The sequence below is a fragment of the Mugil cephalus genome, chromosome 8 (assembly GCF_022458985.1).
Source record: "Mugil cephalus isolate CIBA_MC_2020 chromosome 8, CIBA_Mcephalus_1.1, whole genome shotgun sequence".
Classification (NCBI taxonomy): Eukaryota; Metazoa; Chordata; class Actinopteri; order Mugiliformes; family Mugilidae; genus Mugil; species Mugil cephalus.
The window spans coordinates 11,010,533-11,034,745 of record NC_061777.1 but is presented as its reverse complement, the minus strand read 5'-3'; the positions used below and the strand labels follow the sequence as shown (position 1 = coordinate 11,034,745).

General features: G+C 40.9%; 1 protein-coding gene across 3 annotated transcripts in view; it reads left to right on the top strand.

The window, feature by feature from the left end:
• Window positions 1-24,213, top strand: part of grid2 (glutamate receptor, ionotropic, delta 2) — a 447,760-nt gene that overhangs the window by 279,384 nt on the left and 144,163 nt on the right. For all 3 annotated transcript variants that reach the window (XM_047591180.1, XM_047591181.1, XM_047591182.1), the window contains exons 5-7: window positions 9,577-9,630; window positions 16,375-16,548; window positions 21,700-21,861. In XM_047591180.1, the coding sequence (XP_047447136.1) occupies window positions 9,577-9,630; window positions 16,375-16,548; window positions 21,700-21,861 (390 nt within the window). The remainder of the gene's footprint in view (window positions 1-9,576; window positions 9,631-16,374; window positions 16,549-21,699; window positions 21,862-24,213) is intronic.

Below are 24,213 nucleotides of genomic sequence, written 5' to 3'. Positions count from 1 at the left end.
TTGGTGTACTGTGGAAACAATGAGTCAACCCTAGGTCCAATAGGAATCTGTCCATTTATTACCATCATACATTTTCTCCTCTCATTGTGATGCCTCATTGTAGAGAATTTTATTTTATTCTTTTGTCTTTTGAAAAGGTTAATTATATAACAAAGCTACTTAATATCTCAGTCAAATGGGAGCGAAGCAAGTTGCTTCTGAACAAAACAAAAAAGCTATCTATTGATTTATCAGATTGAAGTAACAATGGTGTCAAACCAACAAAATATTTTTAAATACTGTATTTAAATTCAGGGCTTATGTTATGTTGTAAGACACATTCCCATGTTAAATAAAATAATACATTTTCTTTTCTTTTTTATATTGATTCAAATATTATCCCCCAGAGTTACCTGTAAAACATGGTGCACAGTGGGGTCAGCTCCTCCGACTGACAAGCCTTAACATATGCTTCAACCTCTGGAGGCTTAGATCAGATGTGTAATTGAAGAGCAGAACAGCTGCTGCTCTCCATCATACAGCTGGTTATTCCCACCATTGCTCTGTCACTCAAGCGCCAACCTTTCATTCTGTGACTCTGACATGACCTCTTTAACCCCTTCCATCGGTAACTGCTTAATCTCCTCTAGTAAGTTTCCACCTTTTACCAATTCAGTCTCTGCAAGACTACAGAATACCCATTGTGACCTCATTTGCGCCGGAAAATGTAACAGAAATTTGAACTGCTCTCAATTTCTGCTCTTTTTTTTAATTAATTTATATATTTTTGCATGTTTAGATATTTTTTCTACATATTTTCTCTTATTTAAACATGAAAACATGACTTTCATGCTGAGAATTGTCGGTACAAATGCACTCCTGCTGTTGATTAGAACAACAATCACCATTGGGTTTGTGGTTGAAACACTTGCCAGCAGGAGACAGATGGACTTTGGGACCATGTTTTTTTTTTTAATTATTATTATTACTCTTATGTTAAAAAACAAAACCTTAAATTCTTTTAAATCTCTCTGTGTAGTTCTCCGTATCAATCCATGTCTGCTTCTGTGTGTGATTGACACCGCTGCAGATATACCTGCATTCGGTGTCATGAGCAGTTGACCTACAATGTACATTTCGTAGTTGAGTCGGGCAGCCCGGGAGAAGGAGTGACAGGTGGGACTGTCCGCTGACAGACAGATGAAAAGATTTAGAGGAATGGTTTTATATTGGCCCAACAATTAGTCAGTCCGGAGCAGCAGACCTGTCTCGTAGAAACCATTTCAAAGGCATAGTCAGCGCACACACAGTTCCATTCTCACAAGCAACATATACAAGTTTTCTTTGTCCCTGTCTGTCCATCATCCTTCTTCATCCATCCCTGCATTCAAACTCGCACATGCACAATAACCCACACAGCCAACCTTTCAGTCCTTTCATCTGACCTTGCCACTGGCAATTTCAGCTGCTATGGATTCTGACATTTTAAGACAGGGGTTAATCTTTTAATTCACCTGTGTTCTGCTCACTTCTGCCCTGTTTTTCCTCTGCACAGACTTGACCCCCTGTCAGCTTGACCACCAAGTATTGTACTGCGGCAGTTAAAAGCACTGAACAAAAACTTTTGTGGAGTCCAGTAAAATAGCCGTACCCTTCCTTTGGCATACCTCCTGCTTCTAAAGTTCTATTGACGTGGCATCGAGACAAGCCAACTGCATGGCTTGGAGTTGTTGGCCCATGCTTGGATGCGTAAAATATTAGTATACATCAAATGGATTGAGGTGTACGAGTCTCATTCAACATTTCATTATTTGTAATTTGGGTGGCTGTGGCCAAGAACCGGAAGGTCAGCGGATCGATCCCCAACTACGCCACATGCCAAAGTGTCCTTGAGCAACAGACTGAACCCAGTTGCCCGGCAACGTTGTGTGAATGTGAGTACCTACCAAAAGGTGGAAAAGGGCTATATAAATATACCACTTAACCACATCATATGTTTTACATGAAAACCTAGCAGTAATATTAATTAAACCTATGCAAGATTTACTTTACTTCTACAAAAATCAGTTCATAAATCAATTAAAGACCAACATAAAGAAGAAACACCCAAGCTCCCCCAAATACACATGTGCACACACATCTGTGTGCCTTAGACTATCAAGAGAGCTTATTCTATTTGTTCCAGCCATTGATCTGTTCATAGCTAAATGTCAGCTCGTATTTCGTCATATTTTCTGGAGGTGGTTGTGGCGTATGTGTGCAGTTGTATGAACAGGCTCGTATTGCACGCGTGTTATACATACTCTCTGTGGATTTGGCAGCGGTGGGATCTGTGGTCCGATCAATAAACTGAAAGGCCGACATAGGCACGCACGCACGCACGCGCGGAGACACATGGCACGTGCTGTTTGACGATGATAGATGTGTTGCATGTTGGCCCTGTTACCCTTCGCCATCACAGCACAAAAAAAAAAAAAAAAAAGTGAATGACTCTGTTGGTTCTTTTCCCCCCTGGTTTTCATCAGAAAGCAAGTTACTGATCAATAATGCTGATTGTTCGCATGTTGGGCTGGCGAGCACGGTGAGGCCTTGCCAGGATGGGGTTTCAGTGGCTTTTGTGTGAGTGTGACAGCTCGCCGTTGGTGTGTGCATTAGAGAAATGGGGGTGGGAGATTTTGTCAAAGGGAATTCGCAAAGTGATTCTTGAGCATTCGCTAAAAGACACACACTATCACACACACACACACACATGTTCAACAGGGGTCCGCTAAGGTACTGTACGGGGGCCGCAAAATCTTTGGTTGATTAGACATTTTTTTTTTAGATTTTTTAAATTTTCCCCCACAAATTTAAAGAGAGCCTATTCAGTCCTGGTAGACGCCCACCCTACTGTTGCACATGTATGAAATAAAAAAAAAAAAAAAAATGAAAATGTTAACCTGTGTAGTATTTTAATAGCTTAATACTGAATGCAAAATGATACCAATCAAATATAGCACTACAGTAGGTCAAGTTTAATATAGAACACAAATAGTAGGTGGGGGGTCCCTACTTAATCTCTCCATCAGTTTGGGGGTCTGTGGGCTGAAAAATGTTGAAGACCCATGTATCACAGTATATTCCCAAATATCACTCACTCTCAAACACAAGCCCAGCCTTCATAGAACTGCTGATCACTGGTGTGCGACCAAGCCAATTAAACAGACAGTAATTGTAATGATTTAGAATTATTTGTTGTTGGGAACATTCTCGCAGGCATTGGAGACCAATGTCATGGCCCTGCATGGACCTCTGTATTGAAGACTTGACACGCCGATAATAATGTTTTACGACTTCAGTAATAACCGCACTCCCTGGGGACACATGATGGAGTGCATTTCCATCCCCCTAGTTAACTTTTTAATTGTATTGTGGTGTGTGACAGTGTGCTACAAAAACACTTAAAGGATTTGACTCCTTAATATTTTACTCAACCCTTGTGAACGCGTTTTTAATGGACATATCAATCACAGACACTTTGTCAAGCTTGATTACGAAGCACCTTCATCAAAATGTATGTTGTGAGTCCATACATTTTATGGCTGAGTGGCCCGAGTATTAAATATTAGATTTGTGGCTTACTTAAGTTTCCCCAAAGAACTTTATTCCCCCTTAGATCTTTACTGCATTTTAAAGATAAGTGTGACCTTAAAACGCGGCAAGTATTCTGAAGAAAAAAAAAAAAATAGCGCAGAGACGCAAATCTCTTAAAGCGAAGCGACAACATGCGGTGTTTATCTCGGCTGTGTGTATCCGCAGTGTTTACATGAACAAAATGTTCACACCGTAGCTTATGTAAAGACACAGTGATACACCTTCATCCACGTTTGCCACACAAATCATGTTACATCAAGTATACAATCGAGATGAGAATTTACTGCTTCAGTCAAGGCAGTTACAAGTCAGATGTGAAGATACGCACATGTTGTGTGAATCCAGATAATCCTAGGGTGTATGATAGCGTATATGGCGTGGGATACACATTCAAAATTGTTTACTCGTGGTAGTGGAAGAATAAACGGGAGCCTCAAGATTAGCAGTCTCAGCAGCTAGTGTGCTGACAGAATGCGTGCCAGTGGAGTGCCTGTTTGTGTGTCTGTATTCCTTGCCGATGCCAGTTCGCATGCCTTCAGTCTGTGCTCGTGACGTCTCTGCCAAGAATGGAAATCCGCAGAGCAAAAAGAGATGTCACAATGCGCCACCCTTTGCTCGCCGTCCCCTCTTTTCAACGCACAAGCCTGAACACGCCTTGATGTCAAGACAATCAGACATGCACAAACCCACCGCTGTGGGAGCAGCGTGAGTGACGTGGTGACATGCAGCAGCTATGATGTATTGTGGAGAAAACGCCTCCGTTAATGGGCGCTAAATGCTCAATTCATGAGCAGGGAGCGAGGGGGGAGAATGGAACAGAGAGAGATGAGCTGAATGAAGATGAAGTGGGAGGGCCAGAGGGAAAACTTCTTTCATTTTTTTGTGCAGGAATGGTATTGATGGGGTATACAAGTTGGACATGGGGTTAAATAGTGTCTGAATAGAGAATGAGTGAAGACAAAGAGTTTACATAGTTCACGCTCTAAAAAAAAGCTTTGTTGGGGCACGTTCAGTTAAGTTGTAGGAAGTCATTAAGAGCAGGGCTCCACCGTGATTGGTGGTAGAAACAGGGGACGAAGTAGTTTTTTATGTCTTGTATCATTTACATTTAATGAATTCAATTTTTTTCATCACTTTTTCCCCTCATTTGAGTCACACGTGGTGACATGTCATTCAGTTCCACTGAGTAAGGCTTCTAAAAAATAGCTCATAGATACACACTGCCAGTCAAACTTTTGAGCCCACCTTCTCACTGAATTCAATGCATTGAATTCAATGAGAAGTCCTAACTTTTAACTGGTAGGGTGTATATTTTAAACAGACAGCAGATGAGTTAAGTTGCAGCCACCATCAATACATTTTTGTGTAGATTCTTGTGTCCTCACAAGTCACTGAGTCATTTTTCATCTGCATCCTCTTCACAATCTATCTCTGCCTTCACCCTTCCTCGTGTCCACTTTCTTCCCATTCTCTCTTGCTTTGTCTTCCATCTTACAGTGTTCAGGTGAACTGAAGTGATAACAGTAATCATACCACTGACTGAAGGCGAGCACACGTGCATAAGCAGAAACAAATTTATTACAGCGATCACAAGGCTGATGTGGTTGCACAGGAAGTGAAAGAACTAAGCAGTGCAGCATCTCACAGTGGTTGTAAAAGAATGCAGCGGCGGAATGCATCATGCTCATATTTTTTTTTTTTTTTTTTTTAGATGTTTGTGTGTGTAAGTGCGTATATTCACAGCTTGTCCTTGCTGGTTAAATGTGAAGCATGTCTATTCTTAGTCTAGAGGGTGGGCTATAGGCTATTTGCATGGGTTGATCACAAATTGTGCATGAAATTAAATGGCACAACTTATTTTTAATTTAGAGCACTTTATTTAATAGCAACGCCCACTCTCCCTCTTCAGGCGTCCCCCACAGAGCACTTAGTTAATATCTGCTTTTGCATTAATACATTTTTTTTAACCTCTAACATGCAGAAACACAACCATATGCATGGATACCACTGTATCTATTCCATGATTGTACTATCCAGCATAACATTATCGCTCCCTAATATCATGTAGGTCTCTAAAAACACTTCTGACTCATCAGAGATGGACATGGTCTTTGGGAAAGTGCCTTTGGATCCTGTGGGTTGAGGGTAGAAGCCTCTGTGGATCAGGCTTGTTCCATTGTTTCCAGTTTCACCGTTTTTGACATGTTCCTAAACTGCTTTCGTGTGTGTGTCTGCGTCAGGCTGCATCCCGTCGGGGATGGCTGCTGCCATCAAGGAGTGTCATTGTTATGTTGTCTGGTCTGGTCTAGGTGGATGGTAGGTCCAAAAGTTTCCCAGCAGAACATTGTATTGTCGCAAGAAAGTCAGTGTTGAACTCACCTCACTCGTCAGGGGTCATAATGTTATGTATATGCTATATATCGGTGTATACAAGGGATAGACAAGTGCAGAAAACAGAAAGTTACTTTGGAATTATACTTGCTAAAATATTCCTCATTCGCCCCCTTCTTTCAAGTCAAGTCTTGTTAAGACCTTGACCCTCGATGTCAAGCAAACTGGAGTGGTTTGCCAGAATCAACAGTTTTCTCTTTGCTGCACTCCTCTGGGAGTGACAGGTGGATGGAGGTCATGGCAGGATCAAAAAGGCGTTTGGATGTCTCATGGCCAATCGATAAAGCACAAACAGGACTGGTGTGCACAGTGGCAAGGTGTTCCATATCAGTCTTCGTTCCCACTTTCTGCTTTCAGACTTTGAGAAAAGGCTTACTTATATTGACATTGAGTGCTTGGATTTGTCCCAGGCCACAAATGTGTTTTTTGTGGGATCTTCTGATTTCAGAGAGGAAGACCTGACAAAAAAAAATGAAGCTTCTGTGGAGCTAGTCCAAGAAGTCAGGGGGAGCCCACTGGCAGCATTAAGACCCTAATGCTGCCTCCTCTACCTCCTCTAATTACACTGAGTTGTTAACAAGCCTCTTGTACTCTGTTAGTTTGTAAATGGGGACAAATACGCAGACACATGGACTCAGACAAGGCAGTTTTGTGTCCCAGGGTTGGTAGCTGTGAGTGTTTTGTGCTTGTGTGTGTATGCCCCTCTCTGTGTGTTTGTGTGTGATCAAGTGAGAGCCATGGCAAGATTAAGAGAGAGTGTGTACTGAACAGTTCCAACCCCTGAGGAGTCATGTCAAGTGCTACAAATCTGCCCTTTCGCTAATTAGCTTAAAACATCTGTCCACGCAGATGCCAGAGGGAGGTCATATTGGGGGAAGTGGAAACAACCGAACTTGAATACAAACAAACAAACAACATCAGCATATACATAACTTTTCATAACCACTTGGGCTGACAAAGAAATGGGCACACACATTTCTTTCCCTTTCCCACATTAAAAAGCAAGTTAATCATTTTAAAAAAAGTCAGAACATTGCATATAGTTCCTGAACAGCTGAAAATGTTAATGATAATAGTGTTTTATATATATATATATGTATAGAAACATATCAAAAATATGCATCAACTCCTCCATCCTGGTGAATTACGTTATTTACTTTTCGGCTCTTGAGCAGAGCTGCAGTAATGCTGCAGGTCATTATACCACAGGAGTTTCAGGCCATTTTAAACCCAAACTCACCACTTACGACAATCAGCGGATAAATCTGGCGTGGACATTGCTTTGAACTGAGGTTAGGCCCAGATTTGCTGGTAATGTGAGGGTTTGCAGATCCCCTCATCAGCCACCCAGTCAGCTCACACAATCACTGGGGGCCTCCGTGATCCCTATCAAAGATTTTTGATATTTAGGATTTCAGACGTGGACGATTACATCTGTCCTTCCAAAACAGCCAATGATTGACTTCTTTTTTTCCCTCAATGCAAATTATGGCAAAAATATGAGTTCTTCTCCTTCTACTCTCTTCGTCTTTCTTCTTATGTCTTCTTCTTCTTATTCGTTACTACCTCATACCTTACTGGAGTGTGGATCAGTAGACTTACAACACGTTGTTTGATTGGTTTACATCCCCGTGGCGTGGTGCATTCAATTCTTCCTGATCTGGTACGATAATCTAAATATCCTGTTTCCCCATTTCCAAATCTCACAATGTGTGCAACTCTGAGATTAGAGAGAACAATGGCTGTGAAGTTTCCACTTAAGTATGTGATGCAGCCTGATTTTAAAACTCCTCTAATCTAAGCCCGGCTTTAGAAGAAGTAGAGGGAAACAGAGATGCTGACAGAAAGGAAAAGAGTACATATATATGTGTGTGTGTCTTTCTCCTTCATTCTCCTTCCCGTCTTACTCCTTGTCTGTTCCACAACCATGTTTCCTATAGACTGAGTGGTTTATGGCAGTCGTGTGTGTTATAATGATGAAGTTTTATAGAGACTCTGTGGGAGATTAAACCACTATTAGCCATGCTCCATCGCCCACTCCAGCTGTTGCCTTTTGTTTACGGCTAAAAAGTGTTTTATGGCGCACTACACCGTGCTATAGTCACCTAGACAATTATAGCTAATGATATACGGCACTGTATTTTTACTCTTGGATTTATCAGAGGGGAGGAGGGCTGAGAGCGAGCGGAGAAAAGGAGCTAAAGCAGTCACAGAATGAGAAGTGAAGGGAGACTGAGGAAGGAGCAACGATGAGAGAACAAAAATATATGGATGGGAGGTGAGAGGCAGGAGCGAGTGTCTTTTGACAGAGGAACGTCAAAGGCTGAAATCTCACGCCCGTTCTAAATTAAATGATGCCGACTGAGCGATGTGGCTGGAAAAGAAACAGATGAGATAAAAAGTACAGTAGGGACTGCTGTTTGGTCTGAGTGAAGAAATAGTGCCTGAAAATTACACCAAAACATTTACCTTTTATACTCGAAAATATAAAACTCTAAAATGCCTTCACGCTGATAAATGAAAGTCTCCGGTGAGTGACAGAGACATGTGACACTCAGTAGTCAGAGAAGCAAAATATGTGTTCTCACACTGTACGCCCCACTTATGTATTTATGCTTGGCACTGGAACCAGGCAAGACATAAAGACAAGGGTGAGGTGAAGAGCGTCTGCACTCATGTAACATGGGCAGAGAAATGTCATTTTCTTGTTTCTCAGAGATAATGATTGAGAAGGCGTGTTACGCGCTGACAGAGTTCACCGAGAACAGAGATACAGGCCAGGCAAACAAAAAAAAAGAGAGTGATGCTGTATTGAATAGATGACACCAAAACAGAAATGTATGCACAGATGTACTCTATGTATGTCTGGGGCACCAAATGTTTTTTTTTTTTTTTTTTTTTGCTCTGCGTGCAGTTGCTCTCTCTGCCATCCAGACAGCCCCATTTCAAAGTGTCCTTGCTGCAGTGTTTAACACTTGTGTAGCTGCTGGTTAAGGTTTGACAAATATAAATATTTAAGCTGCCCTATTAACAATTCATGAAAACAGTTTTCTTTTTTTTTTTATTTCCCCATGCTCAAAAACACACAGTTTTGAGACACTGTATTTGTGGTGGTTTGTGTGTATGATTCAGAGACCGCAGCAGCTGCAGGGACAGAGACTGAAGTCCACTCCAAAGTTTATCTAGCGTGTGTAAAATGGGAAAAATCTTTAATGTTGAGATGCAAGTATGCGTTTGTGGGGGTGTGTGCATGTCATTTGCATGAGTTTGAAAAGATTTTTGACTGATACCTTGGGCACCTTTGATATAGATTTTCTTTTCCTATGCAGAACTTCACACTGAGTTTCAGCCTTGCACATTTCCATAATGCTGTTTTATGTTTTTCTCCGTCACAACCTCACCATGAATCTAAAAAATGAAAAAAAAATCTGTACAAGGTGAAATATTTTTTCAAGCTTATAATAATCAGACTCCGTGTGTTCTTACTCTCTTCCTTCCTTTCACCAGTTATATGACTATAACTATGTGTTTTTCTAAGTTCTAAATATGGTGGCATGTTTTGTTGTTTTGCAGGTGGTGGAGACCAACCTGGTGGCCTTCGATTGTCACTGGATCCTGATTAATGAGGTGAGTGTCATGGAAATGATTTATGTATCCTGCAGTGAGTGTGCCCTTCTGTTCATCTTATTGTTTCAGTTATCCTGGGAATATTTATGACTTTAGATCCAGAACTCGTCTAATCTCTTCATTGTCTCAAATAATTGCAGGAGGGAGAACTTAAGACAAATATTTTTTTAAAAGTTGCTGACTGATTCACATCAGTTTATCCGAAAACACACAAAAACCTTGAGCAAGGACAGTTTAGTTTTCTTTGGTGAGCAGCGACTGCAGTGCACCACGGATAAAAACAATACAGTAAAGACTGTACATTCCTTTTATGCTGACCACTTACATATAATGCCATTACACAGAGCAAGTACATTTTTATTCACACTCTCTATGTCAATATAGACTATATATATATATAAAATATAGACTTTTACTGCCTATGGTATGACTACGTCACGGTTCCAGCGATTAGCTGGAGGCAAAAACCACAAAGCAGAGAAATAAACGTGTCTACTACTACTAGGTTTTCAGCACGTCATTTTGCTGTGTTGTATAGGGTGACCAGACATACTCTTTCTCTTCTCTTCAAGTCTTCTTTTTGAGACCTGCAAATGTGTCACACCTAACCTTTGAAACTATTTCAGGATTCGAAAGGATTCGACCAAGGCTATCATCAAAAGTTTTTGTGCCTGTAAAATAGCTCTTGCTAGCTCCCACTAGTATGTTAGCTAAATGTAAAAAAAAAAAAATTGCTGCACTGATGGAAAGCTTATAAAGTATTGTGCTAAACGTAACACATCTAACCTCATTTTGCTTTAGATTAGTCTCTTAGCCATTAGCTTGGCTTGCATAATAGCCTTGATTGGCATATTGATTAGCCTGTCTAACTATTACAACATGTATGTAGTTGACTGTATGGGTGACAAATAAAACATGTAGGTAACTTACCCAGCTATGCTAGTGCAGTCAGCTGTCCAGATGTAGTCATTGGTTTCTGTTCAAAATAACGCAAACCCAGAACTTAGGCTAGCACAACACAAAACTGATCTGCTAAATCTTTGTAAATAAAGTCTTGTTCATGACCATTCAGGTGGTTCACATGGTTGCATGCATCTAAGGATTTATATTCCCCTTATTTCTCTCTTATGTGCTGTTGCTCAGTAGCTAATCCTGTCAGGTTCTCCATCCATTGTATTAGTGAGTAAAGTCAATTTCACGTAACACTCACAGTCATGAAGAATAATGAGAGTACATATTCAGATAAAAACAAATAATATTTTCTATCACCACTGTCTAAAACAAGCCCACACAAGCTGCTAGTCAGAGTTAGCTAACATATTCCTATTGTTTTTCCTCCGCCAAAAACATTAAAAAAACATCATCATGTTTGCTAACACAAAAGGGGACTGTGGGACCTATTTCAAAATCACTACTACTCTTTATGTCTAGATGCTTTTTGGATTGATGAGTGTACATGAGCACTACTAGTTCACAAAGTCAGTGTGTGGTTTCTGGCTTGTGACATTCTCTCATCAGTGATGACAGTCCCTGATCAGAGTGACTGCAGGTCATAAGCAGAACGTAATTAAACTTTAATGTCAGCTGTAGTGTCAAATTCATTTCGAACAGAAACCCCTCTTTGATCTTGCTTCATGAGAAGTGCCTTTTACAAAATCAGCAGGATCAGCTACACTGTTGTGTGCATATTCACTGTTAGTTAATGCAGTGTGTCTCTGCAGCCTCTGGCATTACGCTGAACTGGCACGGAACAACTGCGGCACACACAGGCGTGCACACACAGTCAGCCGCAGATGCAAGTGGATGTATTTGGGGACGAGAAAAAAAACAACAACAACAAAAAAAAAACATTTGCTGTAGAAATAATGGAAAAACTAATTCAGGAGAAAACAAGAAAAGATACCGCTTTAGTGTACTGTAACCTCCATTCCAATTTTCAAGTCAAAGCATGAAACTGAACTGTAATAATGTTGCTAAATGCTACAAGGCTCAGGGCTATTACTTGCTTGGTTGTGCAGAGAAAGTGTTTTTTGTTTCAAACGAATGTTAGTATGCATGACAGCCAATAATCTCTTCTCTGATATTCACTTTTAGAATGTCAGCCTTGCTATATATATATTTTCATATTTGAGATGGATGAGAGGCTGTAGTTGTCGCAACCCCCACAAGTACCTCAGATTGGTTTTGTTTTTGCCACTTGACTGTCTTCCCAAATAGATGCCATGCTTCTATGTGTATTTCATAAGTAATACAATGTAATATAATGATGATTGTACCACTCACTTTACCACTATAAATATTCCTGTCAGTGTCTTTCATTCAAGTACTAACATTACAGCCTCCGAGGCTAAATTCCAATCAAGCTTTCCAGCAGCTTGCTTTTCAACCTTTAAGAAATCTGTTTAACACTTTCCAGGTTTCTAGTAGTGCTCTTTGCTTAATATTTCATTCTACACCCTGTGTATGTTATGTGACCTGTAACCTTTTGCACATACTACCTTTGTAGAATCAGTGCCTTTGAGAAATGCGGTGCGGCAGTCTCAACAGTCTCATGGTTGTAAATATTTTAGCGCTGGAGTAATATGGTACAATAATACCCTGGAAATTATGCTTGCGTGTATATTGATGTGAGAGAGAGAGAGGGAGAGAGAGAGAAGCTTTGCACACGTGGATGTCAAATAAAACAAGCGAGCGGTTTGCAGAAGCCGATACTGTTAATGCCACAGTCAGGGGTGATTCTAGAGTCAACTGGGGCCCATTATACAGTACAACAATTGACCAACATTATGGAAACTAAAACTCTAATGGTAGACGCCATGCATTCTTTGGGAATAGTACCAGTAAATTGACTTCTTATTAAGTGTTAATATTTTAACTGCTTCATTATTCACATCCAGGTTAATGTAGTGTTAAGACTAACGCTAACATTGTGGCGCCTGGCAGGTGCCTGGGTTGCCTGTTGACAGGCTGCACCTCTGAACAGTGCTGCCAACTAATAAAGATCCATTAAACTAATTACTCAATCACTACTTACTATTTTTATATTGCGTCTTGTTCGTTGTTAAGAAGATGGCTGGAAATTCCAACGCCACAATCAACTTGTTAATTTAATATGATAATGCTTTGCTTCACTTAACGGGTGCGACGTGTTCAGTTCAATCATAACGTAATGAATAAGTAGTTGGTGTGTCATTTTACTCAAGAGATCGGTTATGGAAAGAGAAGCCAGTGCACAAATCAAGTTAGGTTATAAATTTATCGCTACCCCGAGGCCAGAAAAAGCATTCCTGTAAAAGCTTGACTTGCCTCCTTTTCATCCTTTATGTCTCTCTTTACATTGCTATTAGCTGTACTAAAAAATCCCTTTAAATAATTTAGCCAAAATATACATAAATAACTTTTCAAGATTAAGGATGAAACACAGTCAGAGATAATTCCAATATAGACACAATATTTCATGGACTACATGAAGTCTTCCAGTCAAGTGTTTAAAATAGATGAGCGGCTACAATATTTTGTCATATGTAATGTTCCCTACTACTGGTTCTTTAGAGAATGAAAATCCCTGCGTGTGAAAGGGCTCTCCCTCCCTGTGGATTATTATGGATGAGGGGGTACTGTATGGTTGTCATAACTCTGCTTTATCTACAGCCAACAGTCAGACAGCGCCACTGAGGGGGAGTTCACAGTTCGTAATTGATCATCCTTCCTTTACACATCTCCTTCGCTCCTCTCAGGATGAGAGGATGAGGAGGGTGAGGACGAGGAACGATAACGGATGCTCACAGCTTCAGTTTTTCTCTGTCTTTCCTTAAGTCTGGGGAATAATTCTACTGCTGACCTCAGTCCTTCTACCGATTTCCATTTTACCTGTCCTGATCTTCCAGGGCTTTTGTCCTCAGTCAACTTGTATTAAGGTTTTGCACTAATCATCACAGTCGCCTTTGGTTAAATGTGCACCAAAAAAACTACTTTTTGATTGTCCCTCATGGTGCGTCCTCATGCTAACACTCACACTGGGATAAAACTGCTTCAAACCTGTTTTTTGAAAGAAAGTACATCAAGTTAAGCATTTTTGTAATTTTTCTGTGGTGGGGAACACTTGCCTACCACCCATCGCATCATGTAAAGAAGGAGGAAGAGTCCAACTCAAACGATGATGGCACTTTAGTTCGGATTTCTTTTGATTTGTTTCTCAAAACCCTGAACTGGTAAATGAGAGCAAAGACAACACGGGCGGGTTCACTGCTCACGTAGAGATGAAGTGAACACAAGGGGGCCGAGTGCGGAGGAGAAGGAGGAGCAGAAATAGTCAAAGAATGAATACAAACAGCTTTTCCCCCTTCGTCTATAGATAAGAGGAGAAAAGAAAGGATTTGGAGTCTCTGTGGGAGGAGCAGGGAGTTGGGAGAGGTTGAGGGGAGAACGAGCAACGGGGCGACGTACGGGGCTCAGGGAAACAAATGCCAAGAAGAATTGAGGATGAAGGGTGTGTTTTTGCATTCAACTCTCATCTTCAAATAAAACGCTAAGGACGAGGATTTGCCACTCTCTGGGAACGGAGAGAAGGAGGTAGTGGTGATGGGCTGCTTGGGGAGGATGCCTCCGAACCAAAAGTTTATAGAGTAAATAACTTGCGGTTCCCTCCAGAGATGAGGTGCCAAATGCTTGTGAGGTTACATCCAACCTGAACTTTTGCAATATTTGTTGGCCAAAAAAAAAAACATGTGAAGGGAAACTTGCAGTAGAGAGTGATTTGATAATTTGAGGGAAATACCAACTGTGCAGCAGTATCTCCTCCTCTCTACGAGTTCGGTTTGGGGGGCGCTCCGTACATGTGAACATGTCAGTTTGTGTGTCCGCATCACACTCATTTTGTCTAGCTGTTAAAAGGCGAACAACTTTTGCAGTGGTGAAAGTCATACTGGGTGACGTCTGTTTAATTTGACTCCAGGGAGATACAGACAAAGAGGCAAACAGAACATGACAAAGAAGATGGGCAAATGCCTGTTTAGAGGGCAAACCCCTGTTTGTCCGTATAGGCTTTGTGTGCCTGTGCATTGGTGCATCTATATTTGTTTGAGTTTGCTCCTTTGAGTGCAGCACTCTTGGTAATTTTTGGCTGCTGATCTTTCTTTGTGTGCCCTTGACTGCCCGCTGTGAATCTTAATTCTCTTTTGGCTCACAGATCTGCCCTTTTTTTTTTTTTTTTTTTTTTTTAGCAATTTTCAGTGTTTTCCCTCCATCCTGCATCTTTTCTTTTCTTTGTTGGCTTTGTAATTCAGCCCTCCTCAGGGTGCCTGCCAGCAAGTAGATTCCTTACTTGGACTGTTACACAAGTAGATATTTCAGGGCACAGGGTGTTCGAACAAGGTTACGAACATAAGTTAAATCATTTCACATCCTCCTCCAGGTGTAAATATCACATTTTGTAAAAGTTTTTAAACTTGTATAAATCATTTTAATCAAACGTACTCCCAGCGCTCTTGGTTCATTTACAGTATTTCATGAAAATCAAATCCAGTTTCACAGCGAAGGAAAAATAGAGTAGGCGCCTGAACTTTAAAATGACCTGTCTTTGTGCATCATTTACAGCTGGATTTCAGAAGCAAATACATATTTGTGCAAACAGAATTTGGGCCATATATCAGCCTAATTACTACAGATGACAGCAGCTATACCAATAAAGCATGTGTAATACTAAGTCTAATCACCCTTGATCAAACCCTATGAGGACTCACAGGTCTTAATGAATGTTAATTACATTTAATTAAAATCCATTGAGATTAGTCAATGAGGTGTGGCACCTATAATATTACTGCTCACTAATGTGAAGTGTGTGTGATGGCTTGTTTATGCATGTGCATAGTCTGTGCAGTCCTATCCATCCCGTCAAGCGGGTTGCCATGTGCAAATGAATGGGAACCAAAAGGGTTTTGCATGATCGAAAAAAAACAAAAACAAAAGAAAAAAACAACATAAAAAAAAAGAAAAAAACAACATCAAAAAAAAGAAAAAAACTATCTCATGAAAGAGACATCCACGCAGGTATATGCACAAATTGGTGTGTGTATACAAGACACACCCAAGCTCGCACAAGTAAGAGACAATCACTGAGCACATATACAAAGATAGCAAAGGCTGCCTCGGTTGGTGGCAGCGCTACCTCCACCAGGGACGATAAACGTCAGTTCTCATCTCGTCACCATATGACCCTCTGCGCAGAGGATGGATGGAGATCCATGGATGGAGAGCGGCAGGGAGAGATTGCGTCCTAGGGCTAAAATTAGCAATGATTCCTCCCCCAAGGTTTTGCAAGGACATACAGAGAACGTGCAAACAGGCGCACGAGTGCACACAACAAGCATATGCACACACCCGGGCACACATAGACATGCCATCCTTTCATCTGCTGATGTGTACCTTTCATTTCTGATAAATATGTGTGCATATGATGTCGGCAGATTGTCACTGCTTCGTGTGGTGATAGTGGGAAACATACCACATATAAAACAAGGTCTTCCGTGTATTTCATTTTGGGTTTTTATAAAGTATAATCTGACCCTTTTTTTGTGGTTTTGATGCCAAGGTTGGTTACTGTTCTTTGTACCTCTTTTTGTTTTTTTTTTCTGTAGGACTTGTGCAACAGTAAATTGTGCAAATAATTCATTGCTATTTGTTCCCTTCTCTCCTTTTTCCGAACCGCCACCGTTCATCCTCCTTTCCCTCTTTACATCCTTTCAGGAGATCTCAGACTACGACTTGCAGGAGTTGGTCATGAAGTCAATTGGCCGGCTGACGTTGGTGCGGCAGATGTTTCCCATGCCCCAGAACACAACCCAGCGCTGTGTCAAACACAACCACAGGATTAACACCTCTCTTTGTGACCCCAAAAACCCCAAATCTCAGCAACTAGAGGTGAGTTTGCTGATTTGCCCAGAGGCCAGTGGGTGATTTACAGATCTAGTGAATACTGGTTGATCTTATGTTGAAAACTAATCTGAATGTATCTGACTGTTTATGGTTGATTGTAAAGTTACATACGACTCAAAAACAAATGTCTGTGCCGATAAATTACTTCCAAATCTTACCTTTTTTGAAAAACAGTGCAAAGATGTTTTTTTGACTGGACTATAAAACTGTTCACTTGTTAACGGAGCAAGCCCTTATCAATGATATCAGCGCTGGCCAAATAACCACAGCTACTGTTAAAAGAGTTGAGTTGCGGAGAGTCTTTGACATTCTGCCACCTTGCACTTTAATTAAGTGGAGGGGTCACTCAGAAAAAAAGAAGATAAGCTAAAGCGCTAATAAAAACATTGTGAAATAAGGTTTAGTCCTTTTTCTCTTTGAAGCGGACATGGAAGTCTGCTGGGAATACGGCAAATCAATGGCTGGTTAACTCATTGGCCTCCAATAACAAAGAGCTTCACAACACAGAGTCAGTATTTGTGCCTTCACACACATTGCTTCATTGATTTTGTTATCAGTGGCGTATCCAGGACATTTCAGGAGCTAGTGTGTGGTGGCCATGCCGGGGGAACTTTTATGAATGGCATGTGATCAAAATGTACAGATATCACATTGCTTTGATCCATCATCTACGCACATGTATAGACACACATGTATGGACAAGTTTTTCTGTCCTGATGAACAGCATGATGTGGGAGGTTCTCGGTAGTTTGGGACAAGGACACTGGTCATAACTTAAGGGATAATTAGTGCAGCCAAATATTCTGAGGTTATTGAAGAAAATCCTGCTCCTTAACATATCCAACTAAAGACAAGGACAGGGATCCACAGATCAGCAAACTAATGCGTGAACAAAAGCATGCAGCCGAGACAACGCTGCAGAGGCTACAGGACAAGTCTGTAAGTGCCCCTGAGTGGCCGAGCTAAAGCCCTGATTTCGAACCCATAGAGCATCCCCGGAGGGGTCTGAAGATGGCAGTTCACAGGCTCTTCCCATCCAATCTGACGGAGCTTGAGAGGATCTGTCTGGAAGAATAGAATAAACTGTCCAAATCCACACGTGCAAGGCCTTTAGAGACTTACCCAAAAAGACTCATAGCTGTAATGGCTGCAAAAGAGGATTCTATGAGGAACTGAATTAGGGTCTATTAAAGACTATTTTTCTGAAGTGACATTTCCAATGTAAGGCACTGTCACATACTGTAATGTTCTTAAATTCCCTCTGCAATATATACAGTATGCTCCATCAGTTTGAAAATACAGTCCCAAACTACTTCTGTATTTAAAAAGGTGTTCTGACACTTGTTTCTCCGTCTTTTATAAAAGCCCCTAGTGTTTTAGTTTGACATTTCAGCATGCCCTCCAACCTAAAAGCTTTCAATCATATCGGCTCTACTGACTGGACATCGTCTCCCCGCTTGTGTCTGTGAGGCTTTTTGTCTGGAACATTGGGAACCGTGTTCCCGCAAAGACAGTGGCGTTTTTTTTTTTTTTAGTTTTTTTTAGATATATTTATGTTTTTCCATTTTCTTTACTTAGTATGTTTTCTTTAAAAAAAAAAAAAAAGGTCCCCCAGGGTGGCAATATGTATGCAATTATTATCTTCTATTGTGTTTACGCGAATCATCAAGCTACCATCAAATAGAGCCGGGGAAAAGGGAACACAGTTTTATTTATGTGTCAAGATATGAATATGAAATTGAATTAATGTGTTGTTGATTTATGTGGATGCACAGGACCCTGGAGGAACACATTTGATGAAATACATTGAAAACAGAAATGCGGTGCTCGTGTTTAGGTGGCTATCTCTTTTTCCCGCTTTAATTCATTTCCACTTTTAGCTTCCAACCACTGTAATCTGTGAACGGGCGCGAGGCAGGATGTGGAAGCAGACCCTATGTATTTGATGTTTTTCACTATATATATATATATATATATATATATATATATATATAATGAATGTATAAAAGGTAGCGCTACAGCACCGAATAATGTATGTAAATAAAACTTGCCTTGTGTGTCCTAATAGCAATCAGTGCTTCTCATGTGTAAAAAATCTATTATAAAGACTGAAGCCCCTATAACGTACTCATTATTTGCTGGGTAGACGGCAGTTGCATGTGTTCATTCTACTGCGGAGGGTCGAGAATGCGCGATGTGTTTATGCACCGTACGTGTGTGTGAATGTGTAACTCGTTTAAGTCGAAGGCGATGTGTTTTGCGTGTCCGACAAAGAGAGCAAGCCAAAGAAGAATCACAGCTAAACACACTGTGCACATGTAAATTTTAATGACCTGTGTATACATGCGCATGGGCGGGTAAGATATTAAATTTGAGAAAAAAAGTGGAAATGAGAGATAGAAGAGAGAGTGAGGGAGATAGATATTGAGGAAGCAGAACAGCCCAGTGGTCAGAGAGTGGCCCAGAAGCCCAATTTCACACTGCACTGAAGCACATCAACTCGGGCTGACCACACAAGCACACACACTCACATGTAAAGCTCTCTTGGTAGATTTTTGCTTTAATTTTCAAAGGCATGACAATGGAGACAGACAGACAGAGACAAAGGTTGCATGTGTGAGGCAAAACCGTGAAAGCAAGAGATACGGGGAAAGAAAGCGAAAAGTCAGATCTGAGATAAAGTTGACACTTCCTTTTGTCCTCACTGTCACAATTTGATAAGTAACAAGAAGCATCTTTTCATCCCTCACGTCGGTTTAGGAAATGAAAATCCTTCGCCAGGTTCCGACATAGTTCCTTCCCTTATATCTTAAAGTAACACTCTGCAGATTGAGCGATAGGCTGAACAAGACGCTGCCGAGACAATAAGTACACATACCATCACATTGTCTCGTCCACACATATCAGCGACAATGTTTGCATATATCTTTTGCACGTTTGAACAACCTAAACAATATTTGCGCGTTCCAACTGTCATACCGCTGTGACAGTGCTGCACAACCAATTGCAACTTATACTCTGACTCATCTCATCTTCTATAACTGCTTGTCCTCCAGAGGGTTGCAGGGGGGCTGGAGCCTATCCCAGCTGTCATCGGTGCATGTCGCCTGTGCTTAGAGAAAGTTTATTTCCTTCATTTTAGTTTAGTTTTTTCTTTTAGTTGTGTGAAGGGGACTTTTGAACATGTGCTCAGTTCACCTGATATGGCCTTTAAATTAAGTCAACTGGCCAAATCTACTGCCAAAAAATGAACAGGCTAATAAAACAAACCACACAAGCTACTCTCAAAGAGTAACATGTACTAAACTACTTAATGTATTTTGGTTACTTGATTACTGCAAGTGGGTTGCAAGTGGCAAGATTTTAATTAGAACGGCTATATGGGGTGAGCCAATACAGTTTTCACGTGGATTCATTTGGTCACATCAAGCCTTTTTGCTTTCTAAGTACAATACTATAATGCTAATAGTTTGTCACTCATCCTGTGGCGGACCCACTGAAAGACTTCCCCATGTGCAGTAGTTGAGTTTAGGTTCTAATGTGGCTTTGCATTTTTTCAGTTGAGTTCAATGACTTGCCCCAGAAACTAGTAGCAAATAAGACACAAATAACTGACTTGTGGATTTTAAGAAAGACTGAATAACATTTAAACAACTGACCAGAAAATACGATTACATGAGCATGTACACTATATTGACAAGAGTATTTTAATCACCCTTCAAAATAACTGAATTCAGGTGTTCCAGTCACTTCCAGTGTTTTACTATGATATTTTGAGACCTGTACAACCGGATTATGGTGTGGGGTTGTTTTTCAGGAGCCGTCCCTGGCCCCCTTAGTGCCAGTGAAAGAAACTCTGAATGCTTCAGAATACCAGGAGATTTCGGACAATTTCATGCTCCCAATGTTGTGGGCACAGTTTGGGAATGGCCCCTTCATGTTCCAACATGACTGCACACCAGTGCACAAAGCAAGGTCCATTATGGCGAGGATGAGCGAGTTTGGTGTGGAAAAACTCAAATGGCCTTCACACAGTCCTGCCCTCGACCCAATAGAACACCTTTGGGATGAATTAGAGTACGAGCCAGGTCTTCTCCTCTGACATCAGTGTCTGATGTCACAAATGCACTTCTGGAGGAGTGGTCAAAAAGTCCCATAAATTCCCTCCTTAACTTTATGGAAAGGCTTCCCATAAGAGTTGAAGCTGTTATACAGTAGCTACATCGTATTAAACCCTATAAGTTCCCATGCGTGTAAAGGCAGACGAGCGAATACATTTTGCGGTATAGTGTAGATCTGGATGAATAGAGTAATTGTTACACCAAAAAGTTCATCTTCATGTCAAATCCCCTGCCTACATTAATGCCTACATTAATTTATGTATACAGCCGATTGCATGTTAATGTGAGTAAAGGCACATCACCTGCGTGTGCGTTTGTACGTGTGTGCGCATAGAATTGTGGGTGTTGTAGTCCATTAATTTGCTCTGTTGTCACCAGCAAGGAGACAAAGAGCTTAGATCACACAGTGATCGATCACAGAATGAAGAAACTCTGTATTATTTTGCTGTGCCAAAGATCTATCAAGACAATTTACTGCACGTTATCCTCAGAGCTTTTCTTCTGCGTGATAGCGTGTCTTTAGGGATATGGTACTATGTGTTTACTACATTTTTGTGCCTAAAGAAATGTTTAAGCTGAAATGTCCAATGTAATACACTGCAGGAGCAGAAAAACATACAGATCACTGTTTATTTGTATAAAGGGAATAATAGAGAAGGGGGAGTGGAGCTGCAAAGATTTATTTTCTCTTTTGATCAAGGAATCTGATGGATTTGTCTGCAAGTAACGTGTTTGATGGTACTTTAGCACGAAGATGCCCTAGCCTGTTGCTTCCCCTCACATCTCTCTGTTGCTCTATATTGGTCCATGTTGCCCAGCTTAACAACCACCAGCAACAACTAGAAATACTGTAACTGTTTCCCAAACAGAAACACCCAAATCCATGAAATTGATCATTTGTGCCTCGTAGCGGTCCATCTTTGTTACAATCTGTCTCACACAATTCAAGTCTCTGACAGTGCACCTTATCTTTTCTTCACCACCCGTTCTGTCATTTTCTTTCTTTTCTTTGTAGATCACCAACCGCTACATCTATGATACTGTGCTGTTGCTGGCCAACACCTTCCACAGAAAGCTGGAGGACAGGAAGTGGCACAGCATGGCGAGTCTGAGCTGCATCAGGAAGAACTCCAAACCGTGGCAGGGAGGCAAGAGCATGCTGGATACCGTCAAAAAGGTAAACAAAAAAAAAAGAAAAGTGAAACACACTTTTACCTTCACATGACTTACAAGAAGGAGTTCACCAAAGTATGCAAGTATAGCACATATTTGGCTATGACTCTGGTGCAAGCACTGAAGCAAGTAGTTGTCAGCTCCACAAAGTAAGCCTCCAGGTAAAATAACAGGTATTGGTGGATAAAACAACAGCAAAGAAACAAACAAACAAAAATGGAAAAATCATAGAGTTGGATCCAAGCAGGATCGCCTGAACAAAGGTAAGATTATGCACATTCAGATTAACTGTGTTTTGCTTTGAAAGCTGACATGAGCATGTAGCAGCAGGGGAGTGGAAACAAAAAGCTGTAATCAAGATCAGCATTTTCCAGCAGCTTCTACTCTGTACAGGATGCCACAGAAACACTTGCATCCAGTTACAACATACTCCAATTATCAGACTAATGATTATTTTTCAGAACTCTTGCATCCAACTTTACATAACTTTACCTATATATGTTGTCTATGCCATGGCATTAAAAGCATTGACAGGAGAAGTTAGTAACATTGACCATTTTGTGACAATACAATGTTCAAATGGGAGACTTTTGGACCTGGCATTTGTGGATGTTACTTAGACATGTACCACCCACCTACACCACAACAGACACCCCCACCATATTAACAATGACACTCCTTGATGGCAGCAGCCATCCCCAGCAGGATGTGGCCTGACATACACACACAAAAACGGTTAAGGAACAACTCAAAAAGCATGAAAAACAGCACCAGGTGTTGACCTGGCCTCCAAATCATAGTGCAGAGAGGAAAAAGAAAAGAAGAAAGCTTTCCATAAAATGTCATATTGTTGAGCCAACAGCTAAACCAATCAGCTGTGAGTTCAGGAGAGAGGCGAAGTTGTGTGAGAAGTCTAAATGTCAAAAAAGTCTATTGCATTTCCAGGAACCCACCGTCTCTTGGACATTTTGTCACCTTGTTTGCTTGTATCTTACTGGGGATGCTGCATGTTGGGTAGATGTCAGCTTGGCTCTGTGTAATGGTCTTGTCTGATTCTTGTTAGCATGGTACAGGGGAGAATTGGAGGTCAGAACAAGGGAAATGGAATAAGATGATGAGTGAAAAGGATACCACCAAAAGAAAGGGTTACTCAAAATCGTATTTTTTTTATTATATTAGACTTCAACAGTCTCCATTGTTGGTGGCACATTGGTGTGATGGTTAGCACTGATGCCTCACAGCAAGAAGGTTTTGGGTTTGAATTAATCGGGCGACTGGGGCTGTTCACCGTGGAGTTTGCATGTCTGTCTCTCTGTGTTAGGCCTCCGATAGACTGGCAACCTGTCCAAGGTGCACCCCGCCTGTCAGCATGAGAATTTGGAAAATGCAACATTGAGAATGAAATCCTTCTAATACCTGATTCATATTTGGGACGTCCATGTCTCAGTGACCATCAGTCTGCTGCTTCACCCTGGACAGTGAGTGGACATCAGTACGAAAAAAAAAGCTTTAAAATAGTTAAAAAAAAAAAAAAAAAAAAAAAAAAGGGAGAGAAAAGTATTTTCATTATGTGTGCCAACAATGACTCACAGCAGAAAATATATCTGTGCGTATGGAGCTGAGGCTTGATTAGCACAGCTGAAAGCCCATTTTCTATCCCAGCTACACCATGCAAGTAATATTTCAGATTTCATCCTATTTATAGATGTGCCTGATGTATCTTTTAGCAGTGGGGAAAACACATCTCTTGCACTTTTCATTTAGGGAGCATGTATTTGCATTTCAAGACATTGTGCTCATTACATAGGATTTTGGAGACCATGCGCTATTGCATGGTTGAAACGTCTGTGGTTGAAACAGTGATGTGCAGTCACTACTAAATTCATCTATACGAAGCCATCACATGGTATAACTGAAATCCCCTCAAGGGGATAAAGAGCAATACTGTGGAGGCTCTAAATAAGTCTGCCGTTTTTGTGTTGTTCTCACCACGCGGAAATCCAATTTTTCTTCATTACTTCCTCTGAAAGTTTTCAGGTTGAGCTCAGTCGACTCCGCGACCCAGGCGATCATGCATTCAAAGGACTACGTAACTTTAAAAAATGCACGCATCAATCAGCAAGTTTTCTTCAGTTCTTGCACACGCCATGGATGATTTCCATCCTGCAGCTGTGATTTTAGGAATCTCTACATTTCACCTTGACTTTAGCCTAGCCCTTGGCAACACTTTCATCACTGTTAAATCCAATTGGATCAATGCCCTGTGTTTTGATATCAATAAAAAACTACTCCCGGGATGGCAGTTTGACTGAATGATGAAGCCAAGTGAAATGCTAATTTAGGATTAGTGTCAGAC